This window comes from Quercus lobata, chromosome 3 (genome assembly GCF_001633185.2).
Source record: "Quercus lobata isolate SW786 chromosome 3, ValleyOak3.0 Primary Assembly, whole genome shotgun sequence".
In the NCBI taxonomy this organism is placed as follows: Eukaryota; Viridiplantae; Streptophyta; class Magnoliopsida; order Fagales; family Fagaceae; genus Quercus; species Quercus lobata.
The window spans coordinates 27,721,090-27,740,661 of NC_044906.1; the positions used below are offsets into that span (position 1 = coordinate 27,721,090).

Consider the following 19,572-nt stretch of genomic DNA (forward strand, 5'->3'; position numbering starts at 1 on the left):
GTCTCAGCCAGTCTTGAAGCGGCAACTGGAAGAAAGACAAGGGCAGGATACCTGGAGATTTGTGCCATACCTCTTTTGTCCAAGGGCAGTCCCGGAGAATGTGAATGGTCGTTAATGGGTTCCGTGTACTGTTTACAGGATCCTCAAACTACTTTTAAAAAAAAAAAACAACTTTAAAACTGGATCCCACGACACTATTCACATATTTAAAAATTATTTTGCTACAATATTTATAATTTTCAATAATAAATAGTATCTAAACAGACCCTAAGTCATCCTTTGAAAAGATAATTTGAATTTGCATACCTCCATTTAAAACTTTTCCTTTAAAACTTTTCCACAACAGTATGTCATAATCACATTGGCAGCATTCAACTAAAACAACTCATTCATTGAACTGAAAGGCCGAAATTGATGAGAATAAAAATTCTAAAATTTGATCATACAAAATCTAAAACGGTGTAACAGAGAGGTGCAAGGTTCAAATTCCCTCTCCCCTATTGCAAGTTGCAACTATCGAAATCTCAAAAATAAAATAAATACATTATCATCACATCTACCAAAACTATCCAACAAAGTACACGCAATAATTCCATTTCATGCATTATTGAAGATCTTGAATAGCTTCCAATTCCATGCTTAAGTCTTGAAAATCTATTATTGGTAGAGTAGTCGGTGCCCTTGTGCCAGTCTAAGCTTCACATACTTGTGCTGGAATTTGGAAGAACTGAGATACTAATATCGTAATATCTCTTCACCTGAACTCCAGATGTCTAAAATTTCCTTCAAGGAGCTGAGAAACCAATACACCTGGGGTGATGAGCTGCTGAGCAACAGATATTCCTCTAGCACTATAAAAATTATAGAGCAAAAAGATCAGCATCATCCTTCACAACTGTTGTGACAGCAAAGAGCCTCAAAACTGCTAGTTAATCAAGTATATAATTCTAACAAAGTAAGTAATTTAACTGTCCATGAAATGTGTTACCATGTATCTAAGAACCTTAGAATACATGATTTTTTTATTTGTTTTCTCTGATTTTATGCACAAGAAAAAAATAGCTTAAATCTGAAATTGCATTTGAGAAATCAAACTTACCAAAACTATAATAATTTTCATGGTCTAGTACAACTTCAAGAGGCAAGTTCATATGCCTGAGCCTCATTTGTTTGTTTTTGGGACTCCAATCCTGGAAATTGTCCAATATCATGTCCTCCAAGTGGTTGAAACTCATTCATTAAACCAACAGCAAACTCTTCAGGACGAGCTCCACCACTTTGGAAATAATCTGCCATCTGCGTGGAAAAGACCAACTCTGGTGTGAATATTAAATATTTTGTTGATATTGTGTTTTACTTTAAAGTTTAAACTATTTAAACCTTGAACGAAAACAAAACCACAACTTTTACAGTCTTTTAAGTCCATAGACTTTTTAGTTCAACTACAGAAAGAAAGTGTTTACTGGATTAGAAGAACATGGGTTGAAACCATGATCAACTTTTTCGAGTTTGTAGTTATAAGCAACTACAAACCAATAACCAATATAAAACAAATCCCATAAAAAATTAGTAAAATAAAATAAAAGCAAATAGAGAACTAAAGTGTCGCTTACATGATTGGCAAGAGCCATTCCACTCAAGGCTGCCGATTCTAAACTTGAACCAAGTAACCAATCACCACATATACCAGCTCTTCCCTGAGGATCAAAGATGCAGGGGATGCCAGGTGTATTAGTTGGAAGAGCTGCACCCCTGTGATACTCCAGAAGATAGGACAAACTCCCAGTCATTACAGAAAACTTTATCCCATTTTTAGTTTTTAAATAAAAGAAAACAAAATTTTCTTCAAGCAATCATTATAAAGAACCAAAATGAACATTTCCAATGAATAAATCCCAAAGGCAAATTATTCCTGAAAAACAAGTTGATTGTGATGATTCCAATGAAAAAATATAATGTACTCACTAGTGATAATGCAGAGTGGTTCCTTACCATAACTGAACACGGGTATAGAATGGTTTCTGAAGTGATTCTTTTGGTAACCCAAGCGCAGCTTCAACACCCCCAAGCATGCCCACCTTCACCTTCTCTGCCGTTGCATTTGGGATGTTTTCCTGGTAATAAAAATTGTTCAATAAAGTGACCCAAAAAAAATCTGCATATACCTAAAAATATGGACAGTTGCATACATGATACAACTAGATACACAAGCATAGAAAATTTTTTACTACCATCATTTTACACAATTTCTTGCTTCTAAAATTTTAGAAATGTGGTAAACACCATTTAGGCATTTACTGTTTGATTATGCATGGCAGAATTTATAAGACTTGCAAGTGATTTGAAGCAATATATTATAAAATGAATAGTATGAAGCCATTTTATACATATTATGGGAATTTGAATGACAATAGAACTTTGGGGTTATACGTAAAAATTGGGTCTCCATAAGCATCAATCTCTAAAATTTACTTTAAAAGGGGATAATTACAATCACCACTCACATAGGTACCCTGTGGAGTCTCAGATTTTATTTTCGAAGTTTGAATTTCTGATTTTCTAGATTTCACTTTGGAATTCTAGAATTTAATATTGTTGATAATTTTATGGTAATTGTGGCTTGATGTCCTCCTTATAACCTATTAAAAAAGGCTCCAAGAATGGTTTGAAGCAATGCAATTTGAATAAAAAATCTTTGTATAGATATGTTTCTTTAAGCTTGGTGGTGATTCCAAGCACCCTTAGGTGGTGAAGCTTAAGATTTCAAGAAAATTCTAAAAGCAATTTTTAAGTGGTGAAGCATAGGGGTTGTCCTGTTCTTTATTCCTTTTCTCTTACTTCTATTTTCCACCCTTTGTCCTGCATCAGGATAAAAGCTTGTCCAATTAACAAAGTCTACATGTTCAAATGCACATAACTCATGATTGCCGTGTTTAAACAAGTTGGTGTTGGCCAAATGAACTCTTTTCTACCAGTACTCCCTATCTATTGTCACGTTTGCTAAAGGCTTAGTCAAAAACCAGAATCTTCAAGACTTTTATCCCTATAAGTTCTGTTAATGATCCAAAACCATCAATTGGGTGTGTGTTTGCCCACACATATTCAACTTAGTACTGACCTGTGGAACCTTGTTCCGCTTTCCATAAGCTGCAGTACTAAGAAAGGTCCAACAGTGAGGGCCACTGTTTTGGGAATGCAGAAGTTTCTTGGTATTGTTTGCCATCCATGAGACAGAATCAACCCCTTTGACAAAAGCTCCTTCAAAAGGAGATGAAGCTGCACCACCTGGGATAGGAAGAGGGTCCTCAAATGCTGCAAGGAGGGCCCATATAGAACTTAATTCCAGCCTCTAGCAACACAGACAGCATTAAATGAGCAACAATCTGAGATAAGCCAATCATCACTAAAAGCAAATAAAGTGGAGAATATAGCAGATTGCATCAAATAAACTGAATTGAGAAGTTCTGGGTATACCTTCATCTGTCTTGCAATTAGTGGCAAGCCTGACGATGCAAGCAAGCGATTTGCACACTTTCCTGTTGTTGACACAAAGTAATATTAAAACAAACTCAAGTCACTGATCAAACATAACATCAAACTCCACTGACATTATTTTAGAATGTTCCATTTTTTTTATAGGTAAGTAAGAAATTTTATTAACTATGCACTAAAAAAAGGGACAAAGCCCAAGTATGCAGGAAGTATACAACACCCAAAAAATCATCAAAAAAATACAAAAATCACGAAACCCAGGAAAATTAGAAAAATGACTACTCAAAGCAGCCATCCAAATCTACATAGCAAGTAAAAATATCAATTTCAGCTCCAATGCAGATTGTTCAATTCCTTCAAGTAGTCCACATTATACATAAATGAATTGTATTCCAAATATCTGGACTTCGATATCTTCCAAATCGCCCCTTCAAGTTATCCAACAAATCAACTACCCTCTTAGGCATAACCCTATCCCAAATAAACACAAGACCAATGACCAAAATACTTGAGCGATATCACAATGGAGAAGCAAATGATCTATGGACTCCCCACTATTTTGCACATGCAGCACCACTCGTCTACAATTAAATTTCTCCTTTGTAACTTATCCATTGTGAGAATCTTTCGCAGTGCAGCTGACCATGTGAAGAATGCCACTTTGGTGGGGACCTTAACCCTCCAAATGCTTTTCCAAGGAAAAGTTTGAGCATTTCCAGCATGCAACACTCTATAAAAGGACTATACCACAAACATACGGCTTCTTGTTGGAATCCAGCAGATCTGGTCTTCTTCTTCTCTTCTTATCTTTATAGAGTAGATGAAATTAAGGAAACTTGTTAGAACTTCTAACTCCAAATCATTTTAAGCTCTAATAAAGGAATATACCAATGAATAATGCCATCAGTCCACCACATAAGCCACTTTAGATTGTGAAATTCTATACAAATCTGGAAATGCCCCCTTTAGAACCACATCTCTGCACCACAAGTCATGCCAAAAGAAAATATTAATGTCATTACCAACCTCAAATCTAACGGATCCGGAGAAATTTTCCCAACCACTTCTAATATGCTTTGAAAGGTTTATACCATATGTTCCACTTCTACCCCCAAGCAGCAACCACTCCACTCACTTCCATATTTTTGATCCATTATTTTCCTCCATAAAACACTGTTATGCCAAAGCCTTCTCATGAGTTTGCTGATTTTGTCTTTTGTCTTTTCCTTCTTATTCCTTTTTGTCCTTTTTATTTTCTTGAACTGCCTGGTCTTCTGCCCATATACGAGGGCACCTTTGTATTTTTTTCCTTTTGCATTTTATTGAATTTATTTACCAATCAAAAAAGAAAAAGAAAAAATAACATACTCCTTATGCCTAATATTCCATATTTAATTGGTTCACAAATTTTTCAAATTAACAATATGGAACATAAACTTGTCTCCTATACCACACCTAAGAACATCCCATTGTAATCCTCAATACTATTAGCAATGCTAATGGGAATAAGATATAAAGAGAAAAAATATATATATGATTGTAAATTCAACAACATTCTCTTTATCAATATAAGTTTACTTCCCTTTTTTTTTTTCAGGTATGCAGTTTACCTCCCTTTGAAAGGTGAACCTTCTTCCTTCCCACTAAGCTCCCCTCCACCTTCTCAAGAACGCAATCTGATATTGCTCTTGATTTAAACTTAGAACCCCAGACAAACCCACGTATCTCACGGGAAATTTGAAACCTTATAGTCGAATCTAAGTAAATTTTTCATTTTTTCAACGTCGGGTACAATACCAACAGGTATCAATTCAGATTTCACCAGGTTAATCTTTCATCCAGAAACTACTTCAAAGCACAGCACACATTTCAAGTACCTAAGCTGTTCCAGGCATTCCCACAAAAACAAAAAAAAAAAAAATCAAAGCATCGTACCAAAATAAGAGGTGAGAAACCATCAAAAGATCAAATGTTCTACTTCCCACTGTGAAACCAGCAAGATGCTGTCCTGAATTTCACAAGATACTGTCTTGCCACTGCTCTTACCAATAACTTACTCAGTGCCTCTATCTCTATCATCAATAACAATTGTGACAATGGATCACCTTAACACAAACCTCGAGGACTATAAAAAATTCCACTCAAGCTGCCATTAACTAGAATAAAAAACCTAATTGTGGAAATGCAACAACTAATATGCCTGTATTCCTTCACATCTAGAGCACAGCCTTTTGGAGAATTAGTGCAATAAAGTAGCAATTAGGCTTCTCTCAAACATACCCTGGTGTTTGTCTCTCTCCTCTAACCATAAGGCCCTAGCTAGGATAATATAAAAATCATAATAACTTTTCAGAGAACATCTAAGTTCAATGGTATGTGATGCAGTAGGAAGAACTCAGACTAGTGTAGATTAAGGGTTTAAGAAGAAATTTCAGCAACAAAACAAGATTATAACAAAGAAAAGATAATAGGATTAAATTTGTAATAAGCAAATATCAATTTCTAAGCTCAAAGAGCTCAAAAAAATTCAGATATCAAATTTCGTAAAGTAGATGAGCTAAGGCTGCCTACAATGACTCAAAGAGAGACTATTTGAAAAAACTGTTAGTAACCCTAGAATCCTAATTCCCAAGTCTTTATATTTTATCTAACAATTAAATCATAATCATCCAATTTCATTAAAAGTCATGTGTTCATCACATGACCTCTTAATATGCTTAAAAGCATAATAATAACTAAAACATAACATAGAGATAGAAAGTACTAGTCTTTTAGTAGCAACTGACTAAACAAAAATAGACTAATGGGCCTTCTTTCCTTTGGACTTAAATTCTCCTACATTAGTGTAGCATTCTCTACCTGGACTGCTCTCTGGAAAGAAACATTTGAGCTAGACAATAGTAACAAAGAGTATGGAAAATGGTATCCAACATTTAATGCGTTCAGACATTCAAACCATGGAGCATTTCTGGTAAAGACAAGCATAATCAGATATTCTTTTTGCCATGGCAGAAGCCAACTCTATTACATATATATTAGACAATTGAGAATTCTAATATGTTTCAATTCTAGGAACAGAAACAGTGCACATAGATACAGTATTTTTTAGATAAGCCTTATGATGCAATAACAAGTATAACAAAATATTAGAATCTTCATATAATGTGAAGATACTGCAGCAAAGGTAAAAATAAATTTAACAAGGGAGGCACTAAGTTACCATTATGTGCAATGACAATCGCATCAAACTGTCCCTGAGGTTTTCCGTTTTCACTCAAGTACCACATCCCATTAAATGGATCAAGTTTACTTATCCAGCAAGGTCTCACCACATTAACCAAAGAAGTCTGCCACAAAGTGTAAAATAATTTATTAGCTCATGGGCACAACAGAAGAAGCAAAGGGCTAAAACTAGAAGCATATGAGAGAAGTTCTTCGTTTTTTTTTTTTTTTTTTTTTTTTTTTAATTTTGGTACTGGAAAAAGAACCATAGCATATTTTAAAAATGAAAACACGGATATAAAATCACAACAAATTTTGACATATTCAATTTCTTATGAAGTCATGCTAAGTTTTCTTTTAAATTAAAAAAAAAATATATATATATATATATATATATAAACAAGTTTTCTTATAAAATGATACATACTTATCATAATCATAATTGCATGTTCAAGTCCTAACACGCATCCAAAGCATTATTTGAATATCTATGAGCAAGTAGCTTTTCCAATTTCGTCCATTATAATATTGATGCCCATATACTAATCAATATTAGAACAACTAAGGACCTCTAAACATTTTTTTAATTACAATGTAAATTGATAGATGAGTTTTGCCAAACCAAATAAAAATAGCTCCTAGCCCCCTTCCCCCACCCCTGCAAGTTAGAATGTTCTCTGAAAATGGATTGCAGCCCTTTAGGATTATTCAATTGTTCACTAGAAATCTTTTTTCTTTTCTTTTTTTCCCTTTTTTATAAAGAAACCTTCTTGATAAAAACTTTATTGATATAAAAAAGGAGTCACCCAAAGTATATAAAAAGTATATAAACGGGGACAAAGCATTCAAGCATGCAAATTACAATGATCCATCAAATCACAAATTGAACAAAAAGAAAAAAGAAAAAAAAAAATCCCATAGCTGACAATCAATCTAAAAAAGTTTGAAAAAAGAAAAGCTTAAGATCTGGCAGGTTCCTTTCAACATTTTCAAAACTTCTAGAATTACACTCTCTCCATATACACCAAATTAGACAATGGGGCCACTTTCCAAATATCAACATAACGATGTCAACCTAATCTTTTCTTATAAAAGAAACCTAATATGAGACCAAAATTATAAAATAAAAAATAAAATAAAATAACCGAGAAGGAAGAATAGAGGAAAATCACCTCAGACAGTAATGAGTCAGCAAGGGGGCGCATGCCATTAACTCCTACATATCTTGGAGGCGAAGAAGGAAGTGAAACAAACTGACCACCTACGTTAAGCTTCCCAATTATACCCTGCCACTCTTGAACCAGACCTTTCTCCAACCAGCTATCCACCAACTCAGCAAACTGAGAATCACTCACTGTAAAGAACTGAGCCGCATGGTCAAATATCAATGGCTGAGGGTCAATTATTCTGGTTCCCATTCGTCCTCCCAAACCATGAATCCCCTAAAATAATAAAATATTGTAAGAAACTCTGAAAATATGGTCGTTATCACTGAAATGAAGCACTTGAAAGTTAGTCTACTGAGAGAAACTTATATGTATCCTGGAAAAAAATGGCTGATATGATATTTTCCTGACTTATTGTAGGTTGAAGTCTATTCAATCAACATATTTTGAAAGTTTGAATCAATAAGTAGAATTCCTAACATGAACAGGAGTAAACAAATGAAAATAGTTGAGTTGCATAAGAAACTAAAACATTTTAAAGCCTTCTTTCCCTTTGTTTCTTTTAACCTTTCAGTGAAAACACAATGGAGGAAGAATTTATAGAAGAAAAAGATAATTCTTCCATTTTTCACAAATGACATCCTAATACCCACCAAACAATATAACCTCCGGTATCCATCTTGTTTTATCTCTTCCTAGGAATCTATGAAGCACAAAATGTGATAATAATATTATGAAAAAAATTATTGCAATAATAAAATTTTAAAGAAAGAAAATTGAGTATCAAAACATATCCAAGAATATACTCTTGATTTGATTTGCTGGCAAAGTTGGTAAGAACACAGAAAATGGCACCTCCTCCTCCCCAATAAGAATGGGGTGGAAGGTGAAGAAGTGGATTAAAAACCATGAGTTTTCCAATTAAAAAATTTTAAAAGCACAAAATTAGAGTAAGAGAAACACTATTTTGGTTGGTTGGTGTTGTATGTGTAAGTCGGACGGGGAAATGGTGCCTCATTTGCTCTTGCATTGCTCTTTTGCTAGAGAAATATGAGAATGGTTTTTGGGCTACTTGGAGTTCAGTGGGTGATGCCCAAGGATGTGTAGGTTTACTAGCTTTGCTGGCAAGGCCGCTTTGGAAGACATAGAAACAGCACAATATGGAAGGTTATCCCTCATTTTTTGATGTGGTGTATCTGGCGTGAGAGAAATGCTCGAGTTTTTGAGGGTTGTGAGCAAACGATCCTAGAAGTGAAGTTACAGTTTTCTTTTTTTGATAAAAGTAGTTTTCTGAACATTGATGGAATGGATGGTGGCAATAGGAGCATATCCTTCTTATGATGTACTAGAATTTATGGGTCATTGTAACCTCAGAACTTAATTGTGCATTTATCTAGTATAACCTCTGTATGCTTGATGAATCAACTTTTTTTCTTTTTTTCTCATCAATAAAATTTATTATTTACCCAAAAAAAAATTACCAATTATGAAAAAGTTGACAAGAACACAACATTAAGTATTGACCTTTAGTGAACTGGTAGTTCAGCCAATGAAGTGTCTTGTCATTATACAAGAGACCAGGGATGGAGTCACGCCTATACCAAGGATTAGGAATGGTGTTCAGCGGGCAGAGAGAGGGCTACCTCTCAATGTGTAGCCCTTAGGCCCAATGGCCTTCCAATGTACTAAAAGGAAAATGAGAACAACAACACATTACACATATCAATAAATTCAGAACCACTCATCCTCATTCCCATATAAATTCATGAATGTAGACTAAACATAGATTGCTTACCATAAGATACAAACTTTCCTCAACATAACTACCCAGTCTTAGCAGGGTCAACTATATTCACTATTTGTTCTTGTTTTACCAAATTGAACATTTCAATAAACTGAAAATTTCCATTTTCCATTTTCTTCTATTTTCGCCGCACACATTCTCAACAATGAAACAGTAAGTAATACTGAAACTTTTTGAACTACACTCACCAATCCAACCAACCATCCTCTCTAAACATTCAAAACCCACATCAAAATTCATAAAAACAAAAAAAAGACCCAGATGGCGAAAACAGCTAAAAAAGGAAGCAACTGACCAACCGTGTCGAAAACCGTGGACCGGACCCCTCTCTTCTCCAAATTCAAGGCACAAACCAGACCGGCCATCCCTCCGCCGATAATCGCGACGACGGGGTCGTCGGAGACGGGAGCAGTGAACACAACTTGCTCCTGGTTGAAGGTTTTCTTGAGACTAGACCTTCTGGAGGTACCATATGATGATTTCCTGCTGTTTTTGGAGGTGGGTCTTTTACTGGGCTGGGATGTGGTGCAGGTTAGGGTCAGGGTTCTGGGGAAGAAGGTGGTGAGGAATGAGGGTTTTAAGGGTTTTAGGGGTTTGGAAATGAGAGAAGAAGGAAAGGAGTGAATGGAGGATGAGGTGGGCATGGTTTTTTTTTTTTTGGAGGGAGAAGGAAATGGAGTGTGAGGATAAAAAGCTCTGGGTTTATCTACTCTCTACTCTCTGACTATACACACATGATGAACGGCTCTATTTGACTATTTCACTTTTTTTTCTTTTTTTTTTTTTCCTTGAGATATTTCACTAGATTTAAAGAATTTAAGACTTCATTTTATGAGTAAAATACTATTTTGATCTCCAATTTTTTTAAAAAATTTGTCTTCTATCCTCCAAACAATTGAAAATGCTTCACCTTTTGTCCTAAAACTTTTTTTTAAAAAAATAAAAATTTCATTCCTAAACTATTGAAAGAAGTTCTTTTTCATCCTCAATTTTTTGTGTCCAAACTATTGAAAAAAATTTCTACAAAGACGAAAAAAGAATTTTTTAAAGTTTAGGGTAGAAAAATAATTTTTTAGTAAAGTTTAAAAACCCAAAATAATATTTTACCCTAATTTTATCATTTAGTTGCAACACAATGAGTATTTTTCAGTTTTAAGTTCAGGTTCAAAAACTATCATCTTTCAACTAAGGAAATTATTATTATTATTATTTTAAAATGTTAATTGTCACTTTTTAAATTTTTATTTAAATTATTAGTAATTTAATTCAATTATTTCAAAGTGAATAGATAAAATTTTAGAAATTTTTTGAAAAATGTTACCTCAATTATTTTAAAGAATCTTATTTCAACTCATTCATGAATCAAATCAAGATTAGTGTGGTAATATTGTATTGGTTTTTTTCAGAATATATATATATATATATTTATATGTATGTATATTTCCATTATTTGAGAAATTTGTTATGAAAATGTCACACATTTTAGTGTTCATTTAGGATCTGTTTATTTTGCTGAAAGTACTATAAATAAAGGTATAAGTTAGTTAAAATAGTATAGTGAGACCTATAAATAATACCAAAAAGTACAATAAAACTCATAAATAATAGCAAAAATAAGCTGAATAGTAAAATAAGTTGACAAAAATAATTCATGCCTAACACACACTTAGAAAATATGATGTTGTTGACTTTGACCATTCTGACAATCAACTGTGTCAAAAAAATGTTACTTAACATGGTTAGTCAAGCGATGAGTTGAACTCAAATCCAAGCTCAATCGGCACACAAGTACCCCTAATTTTAGTTGAAACAACTACAAACGCAATGTCTGACTCAATAAAAAAAATTACAAATAATTTATTGTTTCTTTTTTTTGCTGAGAATTAATATATTGTTTCAATGATTAAAAAATATAGGGAAATCATGGTGCATGCTAACAATGAGCAACCATTCCTTCCAATCTTCTCTTGTATAGTATAAACCAAGAAAGCGGTGAGTGACTCAATAGTCAATAGCCTAGGCTCCTGTCCTGGCTAATTCCCCTAAAAAGAAGACAGCTACGTACGACAACACATGGGCCTGAAGCCTGGCTTAATGATCATGTGGGTTTTGAACGTACTGGGGCTGGGCTTGATGGGCTGGTAGATACTTGGGATAGTTTTATTCCAACAGTATGTATTTTGGAAATAATGAGCCTAGCAAATTGTTGGACTTACTTGCTGAGCCTAATGACACGAGGATATACCCAGCTTAGGGGATTCGCAATTTTCGAGCAGTGGGAATTTATTTTTGGAGGGCTATATAAAAATTTTATTTTTATGTGTATGAAATCTAAAATAGTAATGTATAATACTTTATTACTCAATATGTACTATAAACAACAACTAAATACATGTTAATATAAATCAAACTAATCAAGTACATTTATAAATTATAATGTCATACGATATATAATATATTGATTATTATAATAACAAATAATATATTATAATTATTTTTTTAAAAAAAATTAAATGAAAAGTAAAGCAAAGAAGTCAAACACGAAGAAAATGAAAAATAAAGTAAAACAGGAGTACTTTACAGGAGCGAGGAGCCTACGGAAGTTTCAAGCTTGTCTTTCACTCTTTCTTGTCTAGTCTAGTCACGTAAAACTTTTACTTGTTATATTGTAAATACAAAACTACAACAATGTGAAAAGGAAAGAACAAAAAAAAAAAAAAAAGAAGGCATACGCCAATGTAGAGAGAGAGAGAGTAACCTGTGAGAGCATTATGAGCAAAATGTTCTACAACTGTGTGGGGGACTTGGTGATGCAGCGAAGCAACAAAGCTTCTGACCTTTCGATTTTTCTACTGTTATGTGTTGGGATGAAAATTAGAATTTTTTCCCTTTTATTTTCTAAGGTAATTATTAAAATACCTATGTGTTCATTTTAAAGATGTTAAATGTTTAATTATAGTAATTATATATATATATATATATGTTTATGGATTGTATTCTATTTAAATAAAAGTTATGTTTATTTTTATACTTTCTTTAATATCTATCTATATATATATATATATATATATATATATATATTATCGGGTATGAGGGCCAAAATGATAAGGTTTTTTTTAAATTTTCAAATTATATAGGATAATTCCAAAAAAAAAAAATCCTTAATTTTTTCAAAATTTGGGTTGTGGGGGGGGGGGGGGGGGGGGGGGGGTGAAGGCCCCCCTCGGTCCTCATGATGATCCACCACTATTTTTGAGACTGGGGTGCACCAGGGTAATGGTTTTTGTTGCTGAGAATGTATAGACTTTCCCACAAAATCTATAGACTTACTGAAAAAATACTTTCCCACAGAATATACAAACATACCTACTAAATGTACAGGCTTTCCCATAGAATATACATACTTTTTTACAAAATGTAGAAATTTTTTCACAAATGTACATGAACATTAATAAATGAAATCAAATGGAATAAACCATTTAAGTGATAACCTAATGGTAATGACATCCTTTTGTGATGCCTGAATCCAGTGGTTCTAATATTCCCCCTTTACTATTAACCTATTTTAAAAAATATACATGTTATGAATTAATATTTTGATATAAATGTAAAGTCTTTTTTCTGAATTGAAAGGCTAAATGAGAAGTCATTTTTGAGAGTTAAGAGGAGGGGACTCATTAAACATGGCAGATTCATATTTGTGGACTTGTGGGACTATGTCTGGGTTAGTCCTACCTCCTGAAGATCAGGTAGGAGTAGGATCCATAAGGAACTCGGTTAAGACAAAAATGAATATAATGGAAGTAGGAAACAAAATGAGATCGCATATTCATTGCGGGGACCCCAGAAGTTATATGCATAATTAAACATGAAATAAAAGGCTGTTTCTTTGTTAGTTTTATATTTAGGACCTTTGGATGATTACTCCTTAAAAGCACGGTCCACGCAGATTCAGCTAGAACAAGAAAATATTCCGGCTTAATAATTGAGATAGACCATACCGTAGTCATCACAAAAACCAACTAGGCAACAACTCATTTAATGATGATAAAAGAGTAATATAATACAAGTAGAAGAATGTATAGAAGCAAGCAATTGAAACTAAATCCCCACTTGGTCCACATAATAATGGATGACTCTTTTTATATATAACATATGTACCAATATAGCTTACAAAACATATACAATTCACATTAACACAAGTCACTTAAAACAAGTCATTCCTGATGAAAGAAAACAGGAAATTTCTTTTTAGAACAACCATAAGGTAACCAAGGAAAATGAAGAATTTATCCCACTTGAAAGTTAGACAAAAAAAAGTTAAGACACAAATTCATTAATGAACAGTAATGTCTGCATTCATCTGCTCATTGATCTTAGGCAAATTTGTTTCTGTTGTCTCCTCTTCCTGCTTTGGACTCTCCTTGACTTTGTGATTGCCATTAGTGTTCCGATCACTGATCTGACCCTTAGTTTTGGGAATGCTCAAAGTAGCAGGCTCCTCTCTTTGACCACCAAGGCTATGACGCTGAGCCCGTCTGCATATACCCTCCTTTTCCTCCTGAGACGAGTTGATTACTTCACTGCAGCTCTTTCTCCGTAATACACTGATTAGTTTTGGTGATTTGGGCCGAGTCAATGGCAACTGGTATCATATAAAGAAAAGAGTATAAGATTTCTCGCTTGCTTCAAGAAAATATGTACAATAATACAGCACAGAAGCAGTAAAATAACAAGTATCACAAATGTGAAAAGGCACAAGATTTAAAGGAGTTTCAGCAGATTTTTGTTGTTGCGGGTAAGCAAGTTCAGCAGAAGGTTAACAATTTATAGACAGGGTTGGTCTGAAAGTGCCTAAAACACCAAAATTGTTGCAAATCAGTTCAAAGGATTAAGGAATCAATGTTGATCTTCAAAATTTGGACTAGGGCCACCTCTAATGGCATAGGTAAATCCTAGTCCTTGAATACAAATTAAATTCACTGTGATTCAATTATCAGGCCCCATGATTTCTGTACAAATTCAGAAACCTTTTCCCAAGTCCATATACATCTGGAACTTAAGGGACAAGTAAAGAATTGGGGAAAGAAGAATTAAAAAACAGTACCTTCTTGAGTTCAGCCTTAGGTGGTGGGCCCTCATAGTAAAAACTAGGTACTGGTTTTGCCTTGATTACCAGGTTCTTTCTGAGTTGCTTGATAGCTGCTTCTTGCTCTTCCTAGAAACATTACAGTAGATTGTTTAAAGAAAGTGTGAAAACATCTTCATATGTGCAACAAGAAGCACATAAACGCAAGAAGAGACCAACATGCAGCTGTACACACGCAAAATGGTACATCAAAGCTACTAAAAAATGAGACATACCTTGGTCCTTGCCTCGCATGCACTTTTCTCTGCCTCCAGAGCTTGGTGTTTCTCCTCTAACTTCATGTAAAACTAGATAAAGGAATGATAACAAAGATAAATGACATACTGGATTTGATACAAATGCATTGACTACAAAACGGATCAGCTGAGTATACATCGCAATTACTGGTTCAATCAAGAAAGTACCTCCTTCCGTTTCTCTGCACGCTGAGCACTTTTAAATGATGGAGCTGATCCAACAGTCACCCTAGATTTAACTGTTCGCACAGATGCAGCAGTACTAAGCACAGCTAAGGATAATCCAATTCCAAAAGGGCATATACCAATCCACCATGTAATATTGAAAATAATTCACTCAAATATGAGCTTTTTAAAGTCAAACAAAGGATACGAGGAAGCAACAGAACAACTATCTTCTTCATCGTGATACTTCTTTATATCAGATAGAAAGGGCTTCCTTAGTGACAGAGGTGAGTTTGGCTGAAAACAAATAGCAATTTTCAAAAATTAGAACCATATATAACTCCAAAAATATACACATGTTAGCAAACAAAATACATGATCTTGTCCAGTCTCTAACTGCACTTCATATGACACAAGCAGCTAAGATTGCTGCCTTTTTTTCTAACCTCAAAACCTGACCCATTCAAATTGAAATGAAAAGGTATGCAAATTTCAGTCTTCATTGTAAACATAAAATGCTTAAAGAGTATCTATACTACAGACGGGATCAAAAGTTATAACCAAAAGTAACAAATTGTACCAGTGTTCCTTCTAAACCACTTTAACCTTTTTCCTACAAAAATCTAACTCACATAGGAAATAGACACTGGCTACTTTAGTTATAGCATATTCCATGCTGGGATCTATGTTTGGCTTTGAATAAGAATAAAATTGGTTTGAGTTTAGGCCAAATCAATGGATTTGATTCTCATTGCATTTGTTGACTCAGAATTTGCCATCACAAGTTAAAGAAGGAATAGCAGGGTAATAAGATCACATGACCTTATTGAGGATTTCAATTACCTGTGAATTCTTTGTAGCTTGGGGGGAGTTTGTATTGTTGGCTTTCAGTGAAGAGGTCACACCATTACCAGCACTTTCAGCCACAACAGAACGCGTGCATGAACCACGCTTTTCAGTTGCCAGAGAAAATGGTTGTGGAACAGTGTGGGTGCGTACATTCCCATTAGCAGCAGATCTTGATGCAGGTGACCTTGACTTCTTTTCTACACTTGACTTCTGAGCCCCAGTTTTCTCTTTTTTTCCCTCAGGCACACTAGCATCAAGATTTGTGGTTTTAATACCTAGCACTTCTTGATTCTCATGATGTTGGTCAAAAACTGAGTTTTCTTCAGTGCATTCCTTCACCTCATAGTCCCTTGCTTCAATGCTGTCTTCAGATATTTTCGGAGACACATGAGCTTTATCATGAGAAAATCCATTTGTAGTCACTACAACACCATTTGGCTTCTTTTCCATGTGCTGATCTGTAAGCTCTCTCCCCATAAGACTGCATAAAAAAGTTATAGCTGGGCATCACAATGTGAAGGGGAGAAAAGAAAACCACACAAAATAATAGAGCAGTTCTGCCCATCTATAGTTTCAAATTTCAATACTTGTACGCTGTACAGAACCTTATCTCCAAATTAACAAATTAACAACTTCCCAACATGCCAAATTTGACAAAACACCATAACAACATCAAAGAATCTTTCCTTTTCCACAGCAGAGCACGTAAAACTCCCATGCTTTTTAGATAGGTTATTGAAGGACTCTCTAACTCATGCACAATAGCATATGATTAGCATCTAAGAACTCATACAAACATATGACACTAAAAATAAAAGTAGAAAAAAAAAATTGAAAATTATCAAGAAACCTATGACATTAAAAAAAGACCACCTCAAAATAAGCAACTCGATTTACAACCATAAAGGCCCCCATTTTCTTTAATCAAAAAATATATATATATATATATATATGCACTAAAATTGTAAAATCAACAACCATAAATGATTACAAGAAGATGAAGCTCATATTTCAAACGTAGTTTTATTGACATAGAAAACTCCTGAGTCAAAAAACAAAGGAATTTAGTACTCTAACAAGGACGTGACATGCTTCCTATATTGTCAGTTCATTCCATATCACACCAGGCAACCCCAAAATTTAGAAGCAAGTGAAAGATCACCTCAAGAGACAAGTTTGAGATAGAAAGAATATGTGAATCTACATCTTAAGGCAAAGCAAAATTCTCACACAGATCTGGTAGGGGAAAAACCTTATTACAGCTTCAATATAGAAACTTTTGTGCATGCATAACGTACATGAGGTTGAGTAAATCTTAAATTTTAATGGAATTCTTAGTTTCTCTTCTTCATTTTTTTTCTTTTTTTTTTTAATTTAAAACTTTATCCTATTCTTTTCACTTTGTTTCAACATGGAAAAAGGAAAAGGTAACATGGGTACTAGGAAGTATAATTCACAAGAAGAACCATAGAATCTCTTCTGTTTTTTGGTAAGTAGAATAAACACAGAATCATGTGGAAGCTCCCAAGGAAATTTCCATATTAAAAACAAAAGAGGAAGACAGAAACAAATCAGAAAAGAACATAAAAAATATTTTCTACAATCATAATCATGTTTATTGATAGGGAGTGAAAGAAAAAAAAAAGTAATTTCACAAAGAAGCATATATCCTAATTTACTCAGCCCAAATCCTCAACCCCCACCCACCCCCCCCCCAAAAAAAAAAAAAAACGAAAAAAAAAAAAAGCAAAATAACATAGAGAACAAACTTATGTCATATTAACATAAAAGATAGAGGGTGTTCAATTTGTAGAGAAAATTCAAAATAAGAATGAAAAATTTTATAGAGCACCCAAATGTTAAAGAAGCCTAATGAACCGACAAATTCAAGCAAAACACCACCTATCTTCTATGCAAAGCATTACAAAAATCTGCCATTTCTGAGCCAACAAGAGAAAAAACAAAAACAAAACCATAACTTTAAATAGCCGCCAAGACTCAAAAAATAAAATAAAATAAAGCAAAAGGCTTCATTTCTCACCTAAAGATTGGAACTTGAGCAAACCATCATAATTTTCTTATATAAGGGGGGGAAAAAAGTTGCCAAAGAGAAAAAAATAAAAACGAAAAAAAGAAAACCCATTAGAGATTATATGCTTAAGAGAGAGAGTGAGAGAGAAAGAGAGCTTCATAGCTGAACTGAGAGCACCCAAACAAAAGAGATCGAGAAAAACAGCCACATTGCAAAAGAGAGTGAAAGAATACAAAGAGACACATGGGGATCAAAGAAACACAAACAATACCCAGAATTTGAAATATACGTGAGAGAGATTTGCTTACACTTTGTGGTCCGATCTGACAAGATCTTCTTCCTCCTAGTTCTTCTTCAACACCCTCTCTCTCTCTCTCTCTCTCTCTCTCTCTCTCTGTCTCTTCCTCTGTGTGAGAGAAAAAAGAACAAAGACAGAGAAAATGTTTTTGTATGATTTTCCTTTTGTATAGCTCAAAAACCTTTTTTTTATCTTACCATTTTTTTTATTTTTGGGTTTTTAACTTATGTTTTTGAGGTTGTTGTTGGTTACTAACTTACTATATATTTAGCGGTTATTTTAGATTTTACTTTTAACGGTTGTGTTAATTTTTATTGGTTTAAAAAAAAAAAAAAATGTAGGTCTTTTTGTTTTTGGACGGAGAGAGAGGCTTGACGACGTTAGGCATTAAATAATAAAAAAATTTAAAAAAAGAAGAAGATACTTTTATAGATAAGGCTATTGGTCATGGCAAATAAGGGGTCCACCACACACGTAGGTTGCTGTAGGTTGTAACTATCTTGGACTATGTGGAAACTTTGGGTTTAGTTGTAGTTAATTAACTAAATCATTTTTGGACTTTAAAAAAAAAAAAACAAAACAAATATTTTTTCGAGTGCACTTAAGCATTAGACATATTAAGATTGATATGTGATCAATTTTATATATATGTGTCGTGTTCATATCACGTCTAGTGCTTTATTGTGTTGGATAAAAGTCAAACTCATAAAGAAAATTAAAATTATTTTAGGATAAAACCTAGATAACTTTTTTGGTATTGTACTTTAGGTTTTGTTTAATTATAGTTTATAGAGATAATTAAATTCAATGCAGGCTATGCAACTATGTGTCTAAATTTAAATGAGGAATATAATATATGGTACTTAAGCAGCTTTATCTAAGTTTATCCATCATTTTATTTGTAAGGTACATTTTGGAGTAGAAAAATTGATAAATTATTATAGTTATATTTATGTCATTTTTAAACATGAGATCAACTTGCAGGATAATTCTTTCTCAATAAAAAAAAATAAAAAATAAAAAATAAAAATAAAAACTTGGCAGGATAATTCGCTTGATTCTAATTATAAATTGTGAAAAATAGGAGTAACATAGTCAAAGTCAATTGGATTTGCTTGCGTATGATTTAATTCATCTAATAATTGTTAGACATTAGAAA

At 33.6% G+C, this 19,572-nt stretch overlaps 2 protein-coding genes across 5 annotated transcripts; both read right to left on the reverse strand.

Annotated features, from left to right (window-relative positions):
• Positions 1-395: 395 nt before the first annotated feature.
• Positions 396-10,384, reverse strand: LOC115981672 (renalase). 4 transcript variants are annotated; one of them, XM_031103964.1, is made up of 9 exons: positions 9,984-10,384; positions 7,887-8,156; positions 6,713-6,839; positions 3,475-3,536; positions 3,119-3,349; positions 1,993-2,114; positions 1,614-1,752; positions 1,100-1,296; positions 396-793 (listed from the first exon to the last, which is right to left on the reverse strand). In XM_031103964.1, the coding sequence occupies exons 1-8, from the start codon at positions 10,326-10,328 to the stop codon at positions 1,135-1,137; spliced, it is 1,458 nt and encodes a 485-aa protein (XP_030959824.1). In that variant the 5' UTR covers positions 10,329-10,384; the 3' UTR covers positions 396-793; positions 1,100-1,134. The 4 variants fall into 4 exon arrangements, with proteins under 4 accessions (XP_030959824.1, XP_030959822.1, XP_030959823.1 ...); XM_031103962.1 differs by having other exon boundaries at positions 396-851; XM_031103963.1 differs by having other exon boundaries at positions 396-895.
• A 3,402-nt stretch (positions 10,385-13,786) lies between these two features.
• On the reverse strand, positions 13,787-18,626 carry LOC115982102 (protein WVD2-like 2). Its single transcript, XM_031104618.1, has 7 exons — positions 18,424-18,626; positions 16,078-16,564; positions 15,443-15,531; positions 15,238-15,331; positions 15,049-15,120; positions 14,792-14,902; positions 13,787-14,329 (listed from the first exon to the last, which is right to left on the reverse strand). The coding sequence occupies exons 2-7, from the start codon at positions 16,558-16,560 to the stop codon at positions 14,021-14,023; spliced, it is 1,158 nt and encodes a 385-aa protein (XP_030960478.1). The 5' UTR covers positions 16,561-16,564; positions 18,424-18,626; the 3' UTR covers positions 13,787-14,020.
• Positions 18,627-19,572: the final 946 nt, after the last annotated feature.

Coding starts and splice junctions, on each gene's coding strand:
- LOC115981672 (XM_031103964.1), bottom strand. CDS start 10,328: ATGCCCACCTCATCCTCCATTCACTCCTTTCCTTCTTCTCTCATTTCC. Junction 3,537..6,712: donor GATTGTCATTGCACATAATG/GTAACTTAGTGC, acceptor TGTCAACAACAG/GAAAGTGTGCAAATCGCTTG. Junction 1,753..1,992: donor TATACCCGTGTTCAGTTATG/GTAAGGAACCAC, acceptor GGAGTATCACAG/GGGTGCAGCTCTTCCAACTA.
- LOC115982102 (XM_031104618.1), bottom strand. CDS start 16,560: ATGGGGAGAGAGCTTACAGATCAGCACATGGAAAAGAAGCCAAATGGT. Junction 15,332..15,442: donor AGTTGTTCTGTTGCTTCCTC/GTATCCTTTGTT, acceptor AGCTGTGCTTAG/TACTGCTGCATCTGTGCGAA. Junction 15,121..15,237: donor GTGCAGAGAAACGGAAGGAG/GTACTTTCTTGA, acceptor TCCTTTATCTAG/TTTTACATGAAGTTAGAGGA.